Consider the following 17,142-nt stretch of genomic DNA (forward strand, 5'->3'; position numbering starts at 1 on the left):
ATATATATATATATATATATATAAATTGATGAAAATTTGTAAACATTATTTTAAATTATTACGATCATTTTACATTTTAAATAATGTACAGCTGTCTTTCACCTTTGATTTTTACATTTATATTTGTATTCTATTTATATTTATTTAAATGTAGAAAACGCCAATTAATCAAATTCCAAGTCTAATTAATTTTAAAATTAATGTTGCTACACTAAAATAAATAAGAAAAGCTGCACACATTATATATTCTACCTGTTATATTGAATTCGGTACCTTCGATCCACCCGAATTTCAATATGTAAATATAAGATATACGCATATATGTTATATAATTAATTAATTAGCTAAAATTAGCTAAACACATTCTAATAAATTGATATATTTTTGGATAGTGAATATCGATATCAAATTAATAGAATTTTATAATTATGTAGTTACACTTTACAATATTTATATGATATATATATTAAAATTAAAGAATGTATTACATTTATGTCATATAATTTTTAAACGATTAAACGAAAAGAGACAAGGATAGGACAAAGGTAAATTACAATAAGATAAATATATTCAAAAATAATAAATTCCAATTGTATTGTTATGTATTTTATCTTATATATATCTCATTGAGTCTTTTTTTATTATTGTGTAAGAAGCCTAAAAATTGATTTAAGTAATAATTGCTATAGAAAATTATTATTTCAGTATTTTGAAATATCGTCTTTGAAATTATCTTTTTCGCAGTGATCGAGTTCTCCCCTCTCTCTCTCTCTCTCTCTCTCTTGAGGGGATTGTGTCCCAGAGCATCTAATAAATAGCAATCAATCTCTCTCTCTCTCTCTTTCTTTCTCTCCCGTGCATGCGCGTTTCACGATTTGTTCTATGTGTCACATTTTGCAAATTATTTATATTGCTTACATTAAATATACACAATCTTTACTTTGATTTTTTAATGCAGAAATATAAAAAGTTTATTCAAGTAGCCGTGAGGATTTGATCAGCACAAGACTCCATAATCATTGTTCCTTCTTCGTTAGTTCAGTAATCGAATCGATTTTGCCGTATAGAGGTATTAATACACTGGCGAACACAAGAATTACAATTTATAATATTGTTATAAACTAATGTTATAATCTAACAAGGAAACCTCACAAAGTGTTAAATTTTAATTTTAATGAAACTTTGTACACTTATGGATTACGTAAATAGATGAATTTAAAAAGTATTAGTTGATGCTAAAAAACGATTTGAAGAGAACCATCCCTTATATGTAAAGCAGTTTTCAGTTCTTTTCGTTATATCTCGAAAACTATTCAAGGTCGATATAAAAAAATGTTTTGCATTTTATGTAAAACATTAACTCTACATACGAAAGTGATAACGTTTATACGTACACATTAAAATCAGAACTTGACACTTAATTTTGTCATAAAGCTACTTACATATTCAACAACAAACAATAAAACAATATTCACACATATTGATTGAATAGTGTTTTATTGTTTTTCGTGACAAAACGTTATCATTTTCACATGCGGAAACATTAAGTGTTTTATTGTGACAAACTTTCTTCGTGACAAATTCAATTTCCGTATGGAAATGATAACGTTTAATTTGTCACGGAAGCCATATATTTCCAATATTTTTGCTATAAATAAGTGCAATATGAAGTATAAATACTCGAAGATATATTAAGAATTGATTAGTTTTTTTTTGTGCATCGTACGACCTGCATAATTGATTTTACTTCCCAAGAAAAACGGTGACGTAAGTTCTAACATACATCTAATTTTCAAAAATAAAAGTTGAGAATTCAAATTAATAGATAATAAACTATATATTGCTATTATATTAATAATAAGATGTTTCTTGTTTTATTAGTTTTGTCATTTAAAAAATAAATTGAAGTTAAAATTGCAATTTTTATAGAAGTATTATTATCAGATTATTATTTCACAGACGAATTGTAGATATATTATAAAAATAATAATTACAGAAAATATTGTCAAGATGAAGTTCATTATTTTAATTATTTCCATTGTGATTGCTATGGCTATAGTTCCTTCTCAAGGATGTCGTTATTTGTGGGGGGGCGTAAGTATTTATAAAATATATATTTGATGAAAGTCATTTTCCGCATTATAAAGACATACAAAAGAAACAATATTCGAGTTAAAAAATTTTAAATTCACATTTTGTTCTGAGCATAAATTAATTAAGACCACAAGAAAATGTTTTACGTCTGTATCGATGCATCCGCAATATTATCCACAAATTAATATTAATTTTTAATGTCGAATAACACAACTATAAATATTATATTTTTAATATTTTAGTGTTCCCAGGATAGTGATTGCTGTGATCACTTGTATTGTAATACTATAACCACTAAAGTGTGTGAATGGGATTTCACATTTGGAAAAAAATAAACTAGATAACAGACCTCTTTGTCCTGGATCATATCCATCAAATATATCAGAATAATGATACTAGAATAAATCGCTTAATATCGTTCCTTATATCTGACTATATGGCCTATATATCTCTTTATATTTATAAAATAGAAAAGAGAATTTCTCTGTTATATAATAACAGAGAAATGTTATATTGTAACTTTAAATAAATACATTCAAGAGCTATCAATTTTCTGTGTCTTATTTATTAATAATTAATTATATATACGTAATAGGTACATATCTTTAAGTACAAGATATTTTAGTTAAAACAGTCAATTATCATGCAGCGAAATTATTAAAGATACAAGAAAATGTTTCACATAAAAGAGGGGAAAAAAATGTAATATTGCATTTTTTTTTTAAGTAACTGTACGTTTTCTTTATACCCATCATTTCATCTCATTATTCTCTGCATAAAAGTATTAAAATACAATTATCAAGAAATCAACAGTTTACAAGATATTTCATATTTTATGTCAAAATATGACATAATAAAATATGAAAAACTCGTAAAGTATTGATTTTTTGAACTTTCACTTAACTATGTTATGTGCAGAATTATAGGAAACATATTATGTAAAAAAATTATGTAATTATTTTAAAAAATGAAAATATAAATATATAAAATAAAAGTGACTGTCATATCTTTTAGCATCTCCACTTGGAAAAATTGCAACTTGACTAAAATACGTTTTCCTCGAAACCGTTTCACTTTTATTTGAAATATTTTCTTGAATCACCAATAATTTCGGAAAAATTGACTGTTTTAATTAAAATGGGACGTCTTGTATATTTACTATATTTAATAATATATTTAAGAGTTTTTCAATATTAATATATTTAAATTTGTATTGCTATTGTATGTATGTGAATTATTAATTTACATATAAGGGGTGGTTTCATCCCTTTAAATCGCATTTTAGCTCCAACTGATAATTTCTAAATTTATTTATGTATGTCATGTATGTGACCTCAAAGTGTATTAAGTGTTTCATTAAAATTGAACACTTCGCGAGGTTTCCTTGTAAGTGTAATATTTGTAATACTGAATTAAATAGGACTTGATTAGTGTTTGTTTTATTAAGCACACGATAAAATGCACTATTTATAGAATCTATAAATTTTAGAGATAGAGTAATTGAATTTATGAAAGAAATCTGCACCTGTTTCCCTCTACCTTATGGAGTTCACCGGCTAAGATCGCAGCTACGCCAATCGCTGCATTAGAGTCGACAATGTTTGCTTCGGTTAGTAGAAGATCGGCAGCAATGCGAACCAATGTTTCATTTACTGTAACAATCGTGTCGAACCACATTTCCGGTAATCCGTACTGACTTTCATACCACGTGTACTCGGTTATAGGAATTTCCAATTCATCAGACGAAATCGTGTGCCTTCTAATGTTTTCGACTAAGGGATCAGAAACTGTAGTTCGTACCTCCTGTGGATTGAGATTACATGTGATCCACAAATTTATATTTCCTTCTCAAGTAAATATTAACTTTGTTTTAGACGAGTTAAGGTGCAAATTCATGAGACGCTCGTTTTAGCATTAGAGCCGTGGCACATAGAAGAACTTAAGCAGTAAGAATGTAAGCAGTAAAGAAATCAACATATTGGATTTTTGGTAATTACGTGACTTCGACTTTGATGCTAGCGTCAAAAAAAGAAGCTGGATTTTCTCAGCTTCAGCGTCAAAGGTTGTTGCTGTTTTGTTCTGAACATTTTAGATACGAATAATACGATTGACGTTAAACTTGCCGCTTTTCGTGCAAGCCAACTATAATCACGTAATTTTGACGCCAAAAATGAGCGTTGAGCGTCAGCATGAAAAGGCACCTTTATAGTTCATTAGATCGAAAAATAAGAAACAATTGACAGCTAATAAAAAAATGAAGCACTAATAAAACATGTTTTCACTTACGATAATTTTTATATTTGGATTCCATTCTTTGATAGCCATCGCAATACCCGTGGTTAATCCACAACCATTGATCGTCGTTGGTAGCAATACTATATTAATCTTTTCTATATTTTCAATAATTTCTAAGCCTAAGGTAGCTTGTCCAATAATCATGTTGGGATGATCATTCCTATTCAAAAAATTTTGATTAAGAAATTAGACGAAATTATTAATAAACCAAGCAATCGTTGATATAATAATAAAATATGATATAAAGTATAATGATGTAAAGATAATAATTAACGTTCTTTAATTTACTTAATTTTTTAATAATAAAATGAATCTCATAAATAAAAATAATTGATAATATTATTTTTTAATGGCAAATATTTTAACTTAAATAAAGTTCTACAGACAAAAGGCGTACCCATCAAGATAACACAAGCCGTCTCTCTCGGCGATACGCAAAGCAATATTATGTGCTTCTTCCATATCTTTACCCTGAACGAGCACTGTTGCTGCGAGGTTTCGACACTCCTTAACTTTTTCATTTGCCGTTGAGTCCGGCATCACCACTGTCACCGGTATTTTAAGCTTCTTTCCAAAATAACAGAGAGAATAAGCGGCCTGAGAAGCTGCCTGTTGAGATTGCTATGACGCCCTTTTGTTTCTGCTCGCTCGTTAGCTGTAGCAAAGAGTAAACCACGCCGCGGGCTTTGATGCTGCCGGTAATTTGATGAACTTCTCCCTTAAAATATATGTTGAATCCTTGGCAGAATAACATACTCTAAAGCAATCATATTAGATTTAATTAATGACAAATTAAGAGGCGATATTAAAGACGCGAACGACTCTTAAGCAATTCTTTGTTCTACATGTTTAGATTGCATTTAAGTGATATATACACAAATTTATTACTACAATTAAATTTATTTTACATCGCGTGTTAATATTTAAATCTCGAAATACATATTTTTTCAATTTTTCAACATTACATGGATTTAGATTTTGAGATCTTGAGATTATTAAAATTTTCGGTTTATTTGATGTAGAAATATTTATTTTGTATAATTTGGATTCTCAGTTTCTAACAACTTTACTAAAAGTTTAATACGCAAAAAATTGAAAAGATGTTATAGTATTTATTACCTCAAAATGTGGTGTTCCAAGAATGTATCTTCCTATCTTAATCTTCGCTATTCTGATTGCGATAGACGAGATCTTGTATCTTTGCGATAATTTTGCTTTCTTAGAGCCTTTCTCAATTATTTTCTATAAAGGAAAGTACTAAATTTATTTTGCTAATATTATTTCGAAGCTTCACTACTAAATTAACATTTAAACGAAGGAAGAATGTTAATTTAGAATTTTGATCAATTAAATCTAAAATACCCATGAAACACAAAAATGATTCTGGTGTCGTAACAGTGGGTAGGCCAGGGTATAAGAAAATGGCACGATATTTCCTTTTGTTGTTGTCCATTCCTTAAGCTTCTGCTTCTTTTTCATTCGAAGAAACGGAGACATGTAAAATGAAAAGTAACGTTCCTCAACGAAAAATTAAAGTTACTTTTTTCGACAGAGTCACTTGACACGCAATTGCACTCAGGTCAATCAGAGACAGAAGCAGGGCGATCGAATTCGACTTGTCTCTTGTCGTAAACGACGTAAACTAATCGCGGAGAACATATCACTTGTCACCAAAAGCTCATTTCTCGTCCTTTGCCGAAGTCTTTGTTTGTTTCTAATGCGATAACGATATTTACAAATTTCGATCTTACATACTCGACAAATAACGAGAAAAAAATAGAATTAATTAATGCGGTTACATGAAGGAACAAGTGTTATTCATTATTTCTGCATTTGTTCCATATTTTATTACACAATTTTTATTTTTAAGATTTTTAAGGGCATATCCAAAATTAATATAGATTTTTTTCTTATTAATCTTAACATCTTATTTATCTTAACTTTAACTTTGATCAAATTTTTGCTGGAGATGTACGATTTGTTCCGTATTTTTTTATTTTTACCTGCTGCTTATAATAAATACGGATTTTCTATATTATTCAATTGTAAATGAACATTCTACAAATGTTAAAATTTTTTAAAAATGTTGAGAAAGGTAAGCGAGATCGTAATGCTTGTTTAAATTTTTGTTTATCTATTAAATCTTCAAACAAATCCATTCAGCTGTAAAATGATATCATCACCCTACGCAACAAAGGAAATAAAGAATCGTAATATTATTAAAACACATTATAATATAATAATAAATAAGTTAAAATGGCTCAACAAAGTAACAAATCAATAAGTTAAATAAGAGCTACGAGCTTGAGCTAGGTATTTAATGCTCCAATACAATAACATCAGGTGATTAAAAAGAGCTTCATGCTGTGTTTTGTTTTAATCACTTGATGTAATTGTATTGGAGCATTAAATACCTAGGTCAGGCTCGTAGCCCTTATTTAATTTATTGATTTGTTACATTATAATATTTTACAATAAATTTATTTTAAGATTATATTGTAATGATATAAAATATTGTTACATTGAGAAATCGGCTAGAATGTGCTTTACGACCATAAAACGCATTGAATTAATATACAAACTTAATATAAATTATTAAATTTGAGAAAATTATCGCGAAATTGAGAGAGCTCTAGACTCATTCCAGTTTATCGTTTAACGAAACCACCTGAACAGTAGCAAAAAGATGAAGCTTACAAAGCGGCCATCCTAGCCTTTTTCTGTATAATGTTGCAAATTATCAATTTCGATCGCTGCTGAATTTAAAATATACGAGGTATATATTCTCATTCATCATTTTAAATAATAAGGTATAACATTAAAATATAGGCAAATATATATTCAAAAGTCATAAACTTTAAACCTTTTCAGAAACTTATTTATTAAATTCTTAATATATTAGGTTTCTTTAAGATTTTAAGAATTGTGGATTTAAAATATACATAGAAAAAGCAACAAGTTAAATATTTTTTATAATCGTATATAATACATATAAAATAAAATTTAAAATATTTAAAATACATTTATTTGTTGTAAAACTATTTTATTAAAATTATCATATCACTGATTTCATACAGCAGTTCTGTATGAAAAATTCATTATAGATACGCGAGAAATATTGATACAGGATAAATAATATCCTTATTCTGTAGGTTTTATTTGTTCTAATTCATTTGATATAGACGCTAAGTACTCTGCAACTTTCATTAATTGTTGGGTAATATTCGTATTGTTCCATTCTTGTTCCTTGACCTTTTTCACGACTCCTTGAAGCGACAATTTAGCGCTTCCCAACATCTTCCTTTTCTTGACAACTGCGATGTCAGTAGCGCAACGTAAATACGTTTGCGCTAAATTGCAACATAATTCCAGTACATTTAGAGTTGTATCTTCGCTGTGACACCATTTTGGATCTGAAGTGATAAAACGATACGCTTGTTGTAGATAGTGTGCCGCTTTCTCTTCGTCAACGTCCGTTTTTCTCAATACGACAAGTTCAGCGTACATTCTCCAAATATCTGGATTATTAACTGTATTAGAAGTAATTCTTCCAAATAATTCCAAACTGTTTTGAAGCAAACGAGATGCTGGATTTCCGTCCGCGTCATTAATATTATTTGTTATAGCATTTGTTAATATTTGAAGAACTTGAACATCTGAATGGCTGTTTTTCAAGTCCAAAATACGATGATAACATCGAATAACCTGCAAATAAATTGTTGAAAAAATTGATAAAATATTGATAAAAAATATTTAATATAAAAATGTAAATATATTTAATATAAATAACTAATTCTACAATTGATTTAAAAATATTTTAACTCTTAAAATTAGTTTGAATAGTTTAGCAAATAATTTTTGTAAAAAATTGTCATATGTGGATATTTACTTCTGAAAAATGTCCCAAATCAATGCTCACGACCATCAAATTGTCCCACACTTCCCAACGATCGTAATTACATTTTATCGCGTCCTGCAAAGACTTCCAAGCTCTTGGTTTATCTCCCAATTTTATGTACGCTTTTGCTAAATTGTTCCATGCTTCGAAAGTCTGAAATTTTTACGTAGAATAAAAATTTTATTTAATTTGTATATCAGTTATAAAAAAAATAGCAATACGTGTAGAAGAAATATGTGTACGTACAGATTGTTCTAAAGCACAGTAATGTCTATACGCCGCAGCAGCCAACTTCCAATCTTCTATCTGCAACGCTGCATAGCCTAGCCTAAACCACACAAGTTCCTGAATGTTATTCAATTCGACGGATAGCTTCAAATGTGGCACAGCCTCGACATACTAAAAAATTAATGTTACATTTGAGATTTGAATAGAAGTTTTACATTGAAAGTTAACGGCTCAAATACTAACATTTTTCTTTGCGAAATAATAGAATCCCCAATGCTTTTGTACTCTACTGCTTCTTTCCTCGGATAATTTCCATGCCACTTCATAGTGACTCACATCTTCGGTCGCATCTCCCAATAGACACCACAATTTCACCGTTGGCTTTTTAGATATTTCCTGCTCAATAATCTCAGCTGCCTGAAAACGTTCAATACAAGGAACATTTATTATACAATATAACTTTCTTTGTAGTATTATACTATATAAAGTATATATATATATATGTATACCTTGTGTTTCAAATTTAACACGGTGTAACAGACAATCACATCTTCCCATAGTCCTAGTTTTGTGAAAATCTCCAGAGCGCTCTTCACCAAGCCGAGACTGAGCATTACATTGGCCAGTTTCTCCTTCAACGTCCAAACAGGCCTCATACCGCTCGCAAAGAATAAATCCATTCTTCTGGCTACAGGCGCTCTTACGTCATTGTAATCCTTCAGCAGAGACTCCGCTTGCATCATAGATCGCTCGACAGTTCTCTTGTCGTCGGACTCCAGTGAGCAACGGTAGCACAAAGACGTCATCTTTAGCGACCAATTTTTTGTACTCTCAATAACTGTCTACAACAAATATTTCGTCAATTATTTATAAACGATGTAACAAAATACAACATTGAACACTGTTAACTTACAGTTAGATACGGTCTGATTTCCTCGTCAGTGAGTTTGTGCCTAGGTTGACATAACTGCAACTCATCACTATTGACTATTAAAATCTTTCTGTTGCAGTGGTTTTACTGTGATTGATACAAATATACAAGCTGTCATACTTACTATTTTGCCAAAATTATTGCTTCTTCTACCATGCCTAGTTTAGTCTCTTCCATATGCTCCAAAAACTCGATGTGCTCCAATCTCAATTCGTCATTTAAAGTCAAAGATTTCGGTACATCTTCGCAGTCCACGGAAGGAAAAGTATCCTTGTCCATCTCCACTTTGAGGTACAACTGCGCCTTCTCTTCTTGCTGGTACTTGGTACGTTTTCCCATCGCACCTTCCAAATTTAATCTTAAGCCCGCTGTGATTTGTGCATATTCAAGATGCTTCTCCGAATTCTGTACTCTTCTGTAGTGCAAATAAAATCGGGCAGCTTCCAGATGGAATGAAAGCCTGCAAAGGAGGTTTTCCAATATATTCAGATTATTAATTTCCGTTATTAGATTCTCGGTTTCTTCATATAGCACCCCGGAATCTTCATCCAACGCATGCTGATGCAACAGAGAGGCTCTGAACAGCCACCAAACGCAACTTCTGTACTTAAGCTGCAGATCTGCATTAGAAAATATTGTCTTGGACAGATACAGAAGCTCTGGTCTTCGTACATTTACATTGCATCCATCGTGCAAGGATAGATGCTTCAGCGCCTCGTCTCGTCTGGTTTTCAACCAATCGATATCATTGTCAATGCCAGGGCCTGTCCAGTTGCATTGCACAAAGTGCAATAACGAAGCCACTCCTGCACACAGCCACGACAGATGCGCATCGGTTCTCGATAAACCGTTATTTACAATCTCTTCCAAGCTATCGCCATTCCTCACTTCCTCGATAAACGCAGAAAGTTCGTTATTAATTGTATCTTCGTACTGGCCGTTCAATATGCCGGACACATTATGCGGCAAATCTGAAACTAAAATTAGAAACAATTGTTGACAGAATCATGACGTACAACTCTTAGAAATATATGTGTGTGCTCGCAATTCCATATATTTGGTAAATACACACATTTGTTAAATCATCCAGTTATACTGTAATATATATAGTTAACCCGTTGTGGTCACACCTCTGAAAAATAACATATTTGGTCATGCTGGGTCCGCGGGACCCGGAGCGGAAATGTAGTTGCCATTCTTAAAATGTAGTGACCTCTTTTCGATGTATCGACTTGAAACTTGAATTGAAGTTAGTTTAAGATCTCTTTTGTGTAATGCAATGTGTATTTTATATTTATTTATTTTTTTTAATGTTGAGAAATCCTCGACAAAAAAATTTTCGCTAATTTTATCTTTTTTCACAGAAAAAAGATAAAATTATTTTGATTAAATTATTTTGAGCGGTAGTTATAAAGATATTTAGTTGTGAATTTTGCCTGGGTCCCTGGGACCCACAATGACCATCCCGGGTTAACAATAACTGACAATAATCACCTTCACTTATGGAGAAATTAAGTAAAAGTTGAACTTCCACGTCTTCGTCTATTTGACTTGTGAGTAGAGCCATGGTGTCATAACGTAATCACAAAAATACTGCGTTTATTTTATGTTCTCAGTTCAAATTTACAGAACAGTACGAATATCACGATGACCGCACGCGGTGACACACTTCTTTTTCCTTTCACTTCACCGGCCGGTGAATTGTAGCGCCTTCAAGCACCCTCCCGGCCCTCTCGCAAGGTTATATTACGCCGCACGTCGCGGTGACACGCGGTTCTCTCGAGGTTAGAATCATCAGTGTTTTTAATATAGCGGGGGTCATCCGTCTCTTTTTTGCACATGCGCGGCGCGGCGAACCGTCGTCGTCGTGAGCGCCGCTGTGTGGGGGAGCCCGGAAGTGGCGAGCGAGACCGCCGCCGCGCCGCGCCGCGGCGGATAACTGGCTGCACTGGCAGTACCGGAGAGGGCCTTTACGTCAAGGTGGGTCGGTCACCTGGAGATAACTGTAAAATGTCATCGGCGAATGTGTGTCAGGCATGGACTTGACGGCGCGTACGACGACGGTGACACCGCACGCTGGCTGGCTGCTCGCGACCGTCTCTGTCAATTATGCCGCCGCGTTCCTGAGGTGAAGGAGAGAAGAGCAGCCGCGTCGCACATCCGAGCCGGAGCTGGCCCGACGAGACGCACGAGGAAGTATGTAGTAAAGGATCCCCCGGCGAGGGGAATCCGTCGGCGTTGCGCGCAACTCTTTCGTCGCTCGCTCTCCTCTGTTACGCTTTCCTCCTGTCGTTCTCTTTCCTCTCTCTCTTGCTCTCGCTCTCTCTCTCTCTCTCTCTCTCGCTTTCTCTCCCTCTTTCTCCGCTTTTTCCTCGATTCGCGAGAATTCGCACGGGACGCACCGGGGCGTGTTGCATGCATAGGTCGATTACGAAACACCTTTTGCGCCGGATAAGCCGCGTTATCGAGGATGCTTTTGGCCCGCGAGGAGATTATCGCGTCTCCCTGGCGAATCGTCCGGAGACGCTTCACGCATGTCGCCCGGCCGTTACGAGCAACCGGGAATCTTCCGCGCGATGAATGATTCACTTGGCATCGAAAAAAAGCCAGTGCGGAAATTATTAATAAGAGGCTCCTCCGCCGATGATTCTTTGACATTACGGCAGAAGAGCGAGAAAGGGAGGAAGAGGGGGAGGGATAATGAGTGACTTAATTATATATTTTTATATATAAATAACTAATACGCTGCACACGTTTACTTAGTTATTTTTATAATCTCTCGCACGCAATTAATACATTTTTCATTGATTATCCCGGATATTTGTTTACACATCTTATTTTTTTCTTTATCTAAAATCGTGCCTTTGTCTTCTAAAAATATAAGTCCTTCATTCACTGTTTCTCTTATAAATATTACATATATGTTACAAATTATAATTTTTTTTTCTATCAAAAATCGGAGGAGAAATAAATTCTAATTAATTTTTGCTAACTTTGAAAAAAAACGAGAACTTGGCTGAAATACATTGCTAATTTTTAGATATGTTACAATTTTGATCTGCGTGTATCTCTATGAATACGTGTTTACTTTGCAGGAAAAAAGTCACAAAGCACCATGGAGGGGACAGAAGTTACGTTTTTATTCCAGTTCGGTCTGATACGTGACACGGTCACGGTCGATAGCAGCACGCTTACTCTTAAGGCCCTGAAAGATCTCGCCTGTGATTTTATAAACACCAAGTGTCCGGAGCACGGATTGAATCATCTGTTTGAGAGATTAATTTTGTTCAAGCACGATTACAATTCCACAAATGTTTTGCAGCTGGTTACAAACGCTACGGAGGTAGTTGACGAGACGCTGGTAGAAGTCGTGTTGACTGGTAAAGAAAAAGCTTTTATGCGTTGTGCTACAGATTTCTCACATAAAATGTTGTTTTAAAAATCGTTTAATATATTTCAGCACAAGTGCCAAGCGAATACATTCCCATTCGACCCCATGCCTTAGCAGTACATTCCTACAAGGTTCCAACATTTTGCGATTTTTGCGGTGAAATGTTATTTGGGCTTGTTCGACAAGGACTCAAGTGCGAAGGTAAATTTATGATAAATACTTTAAAGCTTTTTGCAAATTATATATATATATTTTTTTTTCTTATGTGATCTTTATCATGTGGTAACAGTAAAATGTTTAACTTTTCAGGTTGTGGTATGAACTATCACAAGAGATGCGTTATCAAAGTGCCGAACAACTGTTCGCAAGACGCGAGTCAAAGACGGCGCAGTTCGGCCATGCTGAATGTTCCACGATCGCCGAGTCAGGGTTCCACTAGCAGCCTGACGAGCAATACCGACGATAATCACAGTTCAAATAGTACACTTAACACAAGCCAAAATAATAGTACATTGGTATGAGCGAACAGTATATCATTTGACTTTAATTTAATGTACACATACACCTTTGAAAAACGAATAAATACGGCTGATATTATTTTTCTTATTCTCTTTTATTTGGCGAAACGGTATTCTTCGTGTGCGCGTTTCCGAATAAAATGTATGTACTTGTATTGTAGGCAATACCGAGTATAATGGCACCAAAACAGTCCTCTTCGCCGATATTGGGAGGGCGGCCCGTTTGGGTGGAGCGTGAGCTCGCAACGCGAATAAAAATCCCGCACACGTTCGTAGTGCACACGTACACGCGCCCGACTGTATGTGGGCACTGTAAAAAGTTGCTAAAGGGTATATTTAAGCAAGGCCTTCAGTGTAAAGATTGTCAATACAATACGCACAAAAAGTGTATGGATAAAATACCAAAAGACTGCACCGGAGAAAATCCACGAGATAATATAGGTAGAATACTATTTGGACACGTAAATTTAAACAATTTGTAGTGCAGATAGATCTAATGAATTAAAAAAATGCTTCCCCAGGCGAATACACAGATAGCGGTGTTGGCAGTGAACTAGAAGCCAAATGTGATATTAGAAATGAGGAAGCTGATGCTGACAGCGATACAGAATCGTCGCTTCTATCACGAGATTCGTCGTTCACAAATAACGAGAATAAGATGCCCAATGATTATCCAGTAAGTTGCTCGTTCTTTTTTCAACGTTTTTTTTTTTTGAAGTCGCAAAATGGAAATAATTTAAAAAAAAAAGTGTTTTAACGTTGAAATTGTGTGCTCGTAGGATCATGCACGATGTAACGATGACGCTGCTTATGATGAGTATCAGAAATCACGACCATCAAGGTAAGCTTTTGTACTGTAATAATATCGTTTTCAAATTTTATTTTTATCCCTGATAATATCAGCGATTTTTATTTATTTAAAATACCTATCTAAATCATATTTTTCTAATATCGCTCCTTTTTTTCTTTCATCAAAAAAGCTGTAATTCTACACCGAGCAACAACATTCCATTAATGCGGATAGTACAAAGTGTGAAACATACTAAGAAACGCGGGTCTAAAGTATTAAAAGAGGGTTGGATGGTGCATTTCACAAATCGTGATCCAATTGTGAGTATTTATAGTAGCAGTGCAAATTTTATGATTTTTCTAATTTTTCTGACATTTAAATTATTAACTACTGAATGTATAAATATTTACACAAAATGATTTACGAATCTTTTCAGAGAAAGAAACATTATTGGCGGCTTGACACAAAGTCTATAACGCTATTCCAAAGCGAGAATGGTTCTAAATATTACAAGGAGATACCATTGGCTGAAATTTCTGCGATTGAAACTGCTAAAACACCTCGTTCATGTACGTTCTTGCTTTATATGAGTTAGAAATTGTTTCCGTTTTAAGTGCATTTTTCTTTTTTCTTTTTTTTTTAAGATTTTATGTGTCAACCCCCAACAAGCCTTTCCTCAGTTAAACTTCTTACACACTTCTTGCGTACTTTGTATTGTAGATATAATGCATTGCTTTGAGCTAAAAACTGCCAATGCCGATTACTTTGTCGGGGAGGATCCATCATACGGAGATAATTGCGGCCAAGTCTCTCCTCCCGAAAGTGGTATCGGAGCTCACATAGCTAGATCGTGGGAAACTACTATTAGACAAGCACTTATGCCTGTAACCGTGTCGACTAGTATGTATGATTTGGTTTCGCTATAGTGACATTTCTGTGCAGAACGGAAAACACGCGGTTTCTCACGCGCCTTTTATTAGTTTATATTTTACATTTTTCCCCAATTATTTGACTACAACAGTAAATCCCGTATTGAAATATTGTTGCCTGAAATTAAATGATGACGGAGAAGGCATTACGTGTCGTGGACCAACGAGGCATTTTGTGTTGTAGATCAAGAGGAGTCCGCCGAGCCTACCGAACCCGAGGAGAACGTCACCGATATGTCACAATTGTATCAGATTTTCCCGGATGAGGTTTTAGGGTCCGGACAATTCGGCATAGTTTACGGGGGTGTTCATCGCAAGAGCGGCCGCGCGGTCGCCATAAAGGTCATCGACAAGCTGCGTTTTCCCACGAAGCAGGAGGCCCAGCTGAAGAACGAAGTGGCCATCCTGCAGAATCTGTCGCACAGCGGAGTGGTGAATCTCGAGCGTATGTTCGAGACAACGGAGCGGATATTCGTGGTAATGGAGAAGCTGAAGGGCGACATGCTGGAGATGATCTTGAGCTCGGAGAAGGGACGGCTCAGCGAGCGGATAACCAAGTTCCTCGTGACGCAGATTCTGGTCGCGTTGAAACACCTCCACAGCAAGAACATCGTGCACTGCGATCTCAAGCCGGAGAACGTGCTGCTGAGCAGCGACACGGACTTCACCCAGGTGAAACTGTGCGACTTCGGATTCGCGCGGATAATCGGCGAGAAGAGCTTCCGCAGAAGCGTCGTCGGCACGCCGGCGTACCTCGCGCCGGAGGTTTTGCGAAATAAGGGCTACAATCGTTCCTTGGACATGTGGAGCGTCGGCGTAATTATATACGTGTCGTTAAGTGGCACCTTCCCCTTCAACGAGGAAGAGGATATTAATGAGCAGATTCAGAACGCCGCATTCATGTATCCGCCGACCCCGTGGAAGGAAATTTCGAGCGATGGTGATTAGCACTTCTGTTATTTCTCCGCGAATTGCCTTCGATGAGCAGTGTAATATTAGTATATAAATATATGAGATTACGTTTTTTTTTCTTAATAATATGTATTAATAATTGCTTCTCTATCTTTCAGCTATTGATTTGATCAATAACCTTCTGCAAGTTAAGCAGAGAAAGAGATACACCGTGGACAGGAGCTTGCAACACGTGTGGCTACAAGTAAGCATTATTTCCCCCACTTTATCTCTATTCGATTATCTATTTGATCGTTATTAATTATTAAAAATACCTTTTTCTAAGGATTATCAAACATGGTGCGACTTGAGAAAATTGGAGCAGAAAGTTGGCTATCGCTACTTGACTCACGAAAGCGACGACGCACGTTGGATGGCGTACAGCAATCAGGAGACATGACAGAACTGTTCGCCTGCTTTGAACATCGAGGCATTACCGACTTCCTTGTCACTACACAAAGGCTGGGCTCGATACGCTCGAGCTACTCTACGGCGATTTATTCGTGCCTGATACAGTAAAAGTACGTGAAAACTAGTACAACTTTGTCTTTCGGGCGATATCCCGTATATGTCGTTCTCGGCTCTAGAATGGAATCGACATCGGCATTCTGAATTTGCATTTTCGGGATACTGCTACTTCCTCCAAAATACTTAATAATATTATTAAACGTAACATTCAGAAAGCTTCCATATGTAACGTTAACATTCCCACAAAGTGGTCCTATCACAAAAAGGATTTGGATTCGCGGTATATTACACGTAGTGAGAAACAAAAATGATAAGATAAGAGAAACGCTTTACGGACAGTTTCCTTGTTCGTGAAAAATTTAGACCGAAATGTCGCGTTTGTTTGTGTAGGTATTAAACTAAATTTTATTGCAAATACCTACTTCAGATTTTATTTGTAGAGATTGTCTCTATATCAGCTACTTAAACTACATTAAAACAATGTAGACATTTTTATTGCTTTAAAATTCTAGATTATATTAAGAATAACACTATTTTTTATAAAAAGCATTTTAGATGTTTTAATTATTAATTTTTATCATGCTGTTTTTGGGATGACTTCATATTTTATTGATGTAATTTACTTTTTAATATGTAATGATAATTACAA

At 34.6% G+C, this 17,142-nt stretch overlaps 4 protein-coding genes and 1 long non-coding RNA gene across 5 annotated transcripts; 2 read left to right on the plus strand and 3 right to left on the minus strand.

Moving 5' to 3' along the window:
• Positions 1–759: 759 nt before the first annotated feature.
• LOC105452698 (threonine dehydratase biosynthetic, chloroplastic-like) lies at positions 760–4,978 on the minus strand. The gene is made up of 4 exons (XM_011694047.1): positions 4,787–4,978; positions 4,381–4,549; positions 3,620–3,897; positions 760–1,080 (listed from the first exon to the last, which is right to left on the minus strand). The coding sequence occupies exons 1-4, from the start codon at positions 4,927–4,929 to the stop codon at positions 1,017–1,019; spliced, it is 654 nt and encodes a 217-aa protein (XP_011692349.1). The 5' UTR covers positions 4,930–4,978; the 3' UTR covers positions 760–1,016.
• LOC105452697 lies at positions 1,660–2,419 on the plus strand. The gene is made up of 3 exons (XR_974767.1): positions 1,660–1,767; positions 1,997–2,094; positions 2,337–2,419. It is a non-coding gene; the product is annotated as an uncharacterized LOC105452697 (long non-coding RNA).
• Positions 4,949–6,001, minus strand: LOC105452896. Its single transcript, XM_011694448.1, has 3 exons — positions 5,752–6,001; positions 5,509–5,631; positions 4,949–5,146 (listed from the first exon to the last, which is right to left on the minus strand). Exons 1-3 carry the CDS (start codon positions 5,884–5,886, stop codon positions 4,949–4,951), a joined length of 456 nt encoding a protein of 151 aa, XP_011692750.1. The 5' UTR covers positions 5,887–6,001.
• Positions 6,002–7,391: 1,390 nt separating this feature from the next.
• Positions 7,392–11,239, minus strand: LOC105452699 (tetratricopeptide repeat protein 27). The gene is made up of 8 exons (XM_011694048.1): positions 10,941–11,239; positions 9,571–10,423; positions 9,429–9,495; positions 9,025–9,357; positions 8,759–8,932; positions 8,534–8,686; positions 8,279–8,440; positions 7,392–8,094 (listed from the first exon to the last, which is right to left on the minus strand). Exons 1-8 carry the CDS (start codon positions 11,011–11,013, stop codon positions 7,531–7,533), a joined length of 2,379 nt encoding a protein of 792 aa, XP_011692350.1. The 5' UTR covers positions 11,014–11,239; the 3' UTR covers positions 7,392–7,530.
• Positions 11,240–11,377: 138 nt separating this feature from the next.
• Positions 11,378–17,053, plus strand: LOC105452700 (serine/threonine-protein kinase D3). Its single transcript, XM_011694050.1, has 13 exons — positions 11,378–11,642; positions 12,542–12,826; positions 12,907–13,038; positions 13,147–13,352; positions 13,517–13,796; positions 13,877–14,031; positions 14,135–14,196; positions 14,336–14,465; positions 14,582–14,714; positions 14,866–15,045; positions 15,259–16,014; positions 16,145–16,230; positions 16,312–17,053. Exons 2-13 carry the CDS (start codon positions 12,562–12,564, stop codon positions 16,423–16,425), a joined length of 2,499 nt encoding a protein of 832 aa, XP_011692352.1. The 5' UTR covers positions 11,378–11,642; positions 12,542–12,561; the 3' UTR covers positions 16,426–17,053.
• The last annotated feature ends 89 nt before the right edge of the window (positions 17,054–17,142 follow it).

Source organism: Wasmannia auropunctata, unplaced genomic scaffold, assembly GCF_000956235.1.
Source record: "Wasmannia auropunctata unplaced genomic scaffold, wasmannia.A_1.0 LD336026.1, whole genome shotgun sequence".
Taxonomy (NCBI): Eukaryota; Metazoa; Arthropoda; class Insecta; order Hymenoptera; family Formicidae; genus Wasmannia; species Wasmannia auropunctata.

Excerpts from the sequence above, each read along its gene's own strand:
- LOC105452700 (XM_011694050.1), top strand. The coding sequence starts at position 12,562 with ATGGAGGGGACAGAAGTTACGTTTTTATTCCAGTTCGGTCTGATACGT. Across the intron at positions 14,466-14,581 it reads TCACAAATCGTGATCCAATT|AGAAAGAAACATTATTGGCG; the intron begins GTGAGTATTTAT and ends GAATCTTTTCAG. Across the intron at positions 16,015-16,144 it reads GAAGGAAATTTCGAGCGATG|CTATTGATTTGATCAATAAC; the intron begins GTGATTAGCACT and ends TCTATCTTTCAG.
- LOC105452699 (XM_011694048.1), bottom strand. The coding sequence starts at position 11,013 with ATGGCTCTACTCACAAGTCAAATAGACGAAGACGTGGAAGTTCAACTT. Across the intron at positions 9,358-9,428 it reads AAATCAGACCGTATCTAACT|ACAGTTATTGAGAGTACAAA; the intron begins GTAAGTTAACAG and ends TATTTGTTGTAG. Across the intron at positions 8,933-9,024 it reads TGTTAAATTTGAAACACAAG|GCAGCTGAGATTATTGAGCA; the intron begins GTATACATATAT and ends GAACGTTTTCAG.
- LOC105452896 (XM_011694448.1), bottom strand. The coding sequence starts at position 5,886 with ATGTCTCCGTTTCTTCGAATGAAAAAGAAGCAGAAGCTTAAGGAATGG. Across the intron at positions 5,632-5,751 it reads ATCATTTTTGTGTTTCATGG|AAAATAATTGAGAAAGGCTC; the intron begins GTATTTTAGATT and ends TTTCCTTTATAG. Across the intron at positions 5,147-5,508 it reads TTGGAACACCACATTTTGAG|AGTATGTTATTCTGCCAAGG; the intron begins GTAATAAATACT and ends TGATTGCTTTAG.
- LOC105452698 (XM_011694047.1), bottom strand. The coding sequence starts at position 4,929 with ATGCCGGACTCAACGGCAAATGAAAAAGTTAAGGAGTGTCGAAACCTC. Across the intron at positions 4,550-4,786 it reads GGCTTGTGTTATCTTGATGG|GAATGATCATCCCAACATGA; the intron begins GTACGCCTTTTG and ends TTTTTTGAATAG. Across the intron at positions 3,898-4,380 it reads ATCCAAATATAAAAATTATC|GAGGTACGAACTACAGTTTC; the intron begins GTAAGTGAAAAC and ends CTCAATCCACAG.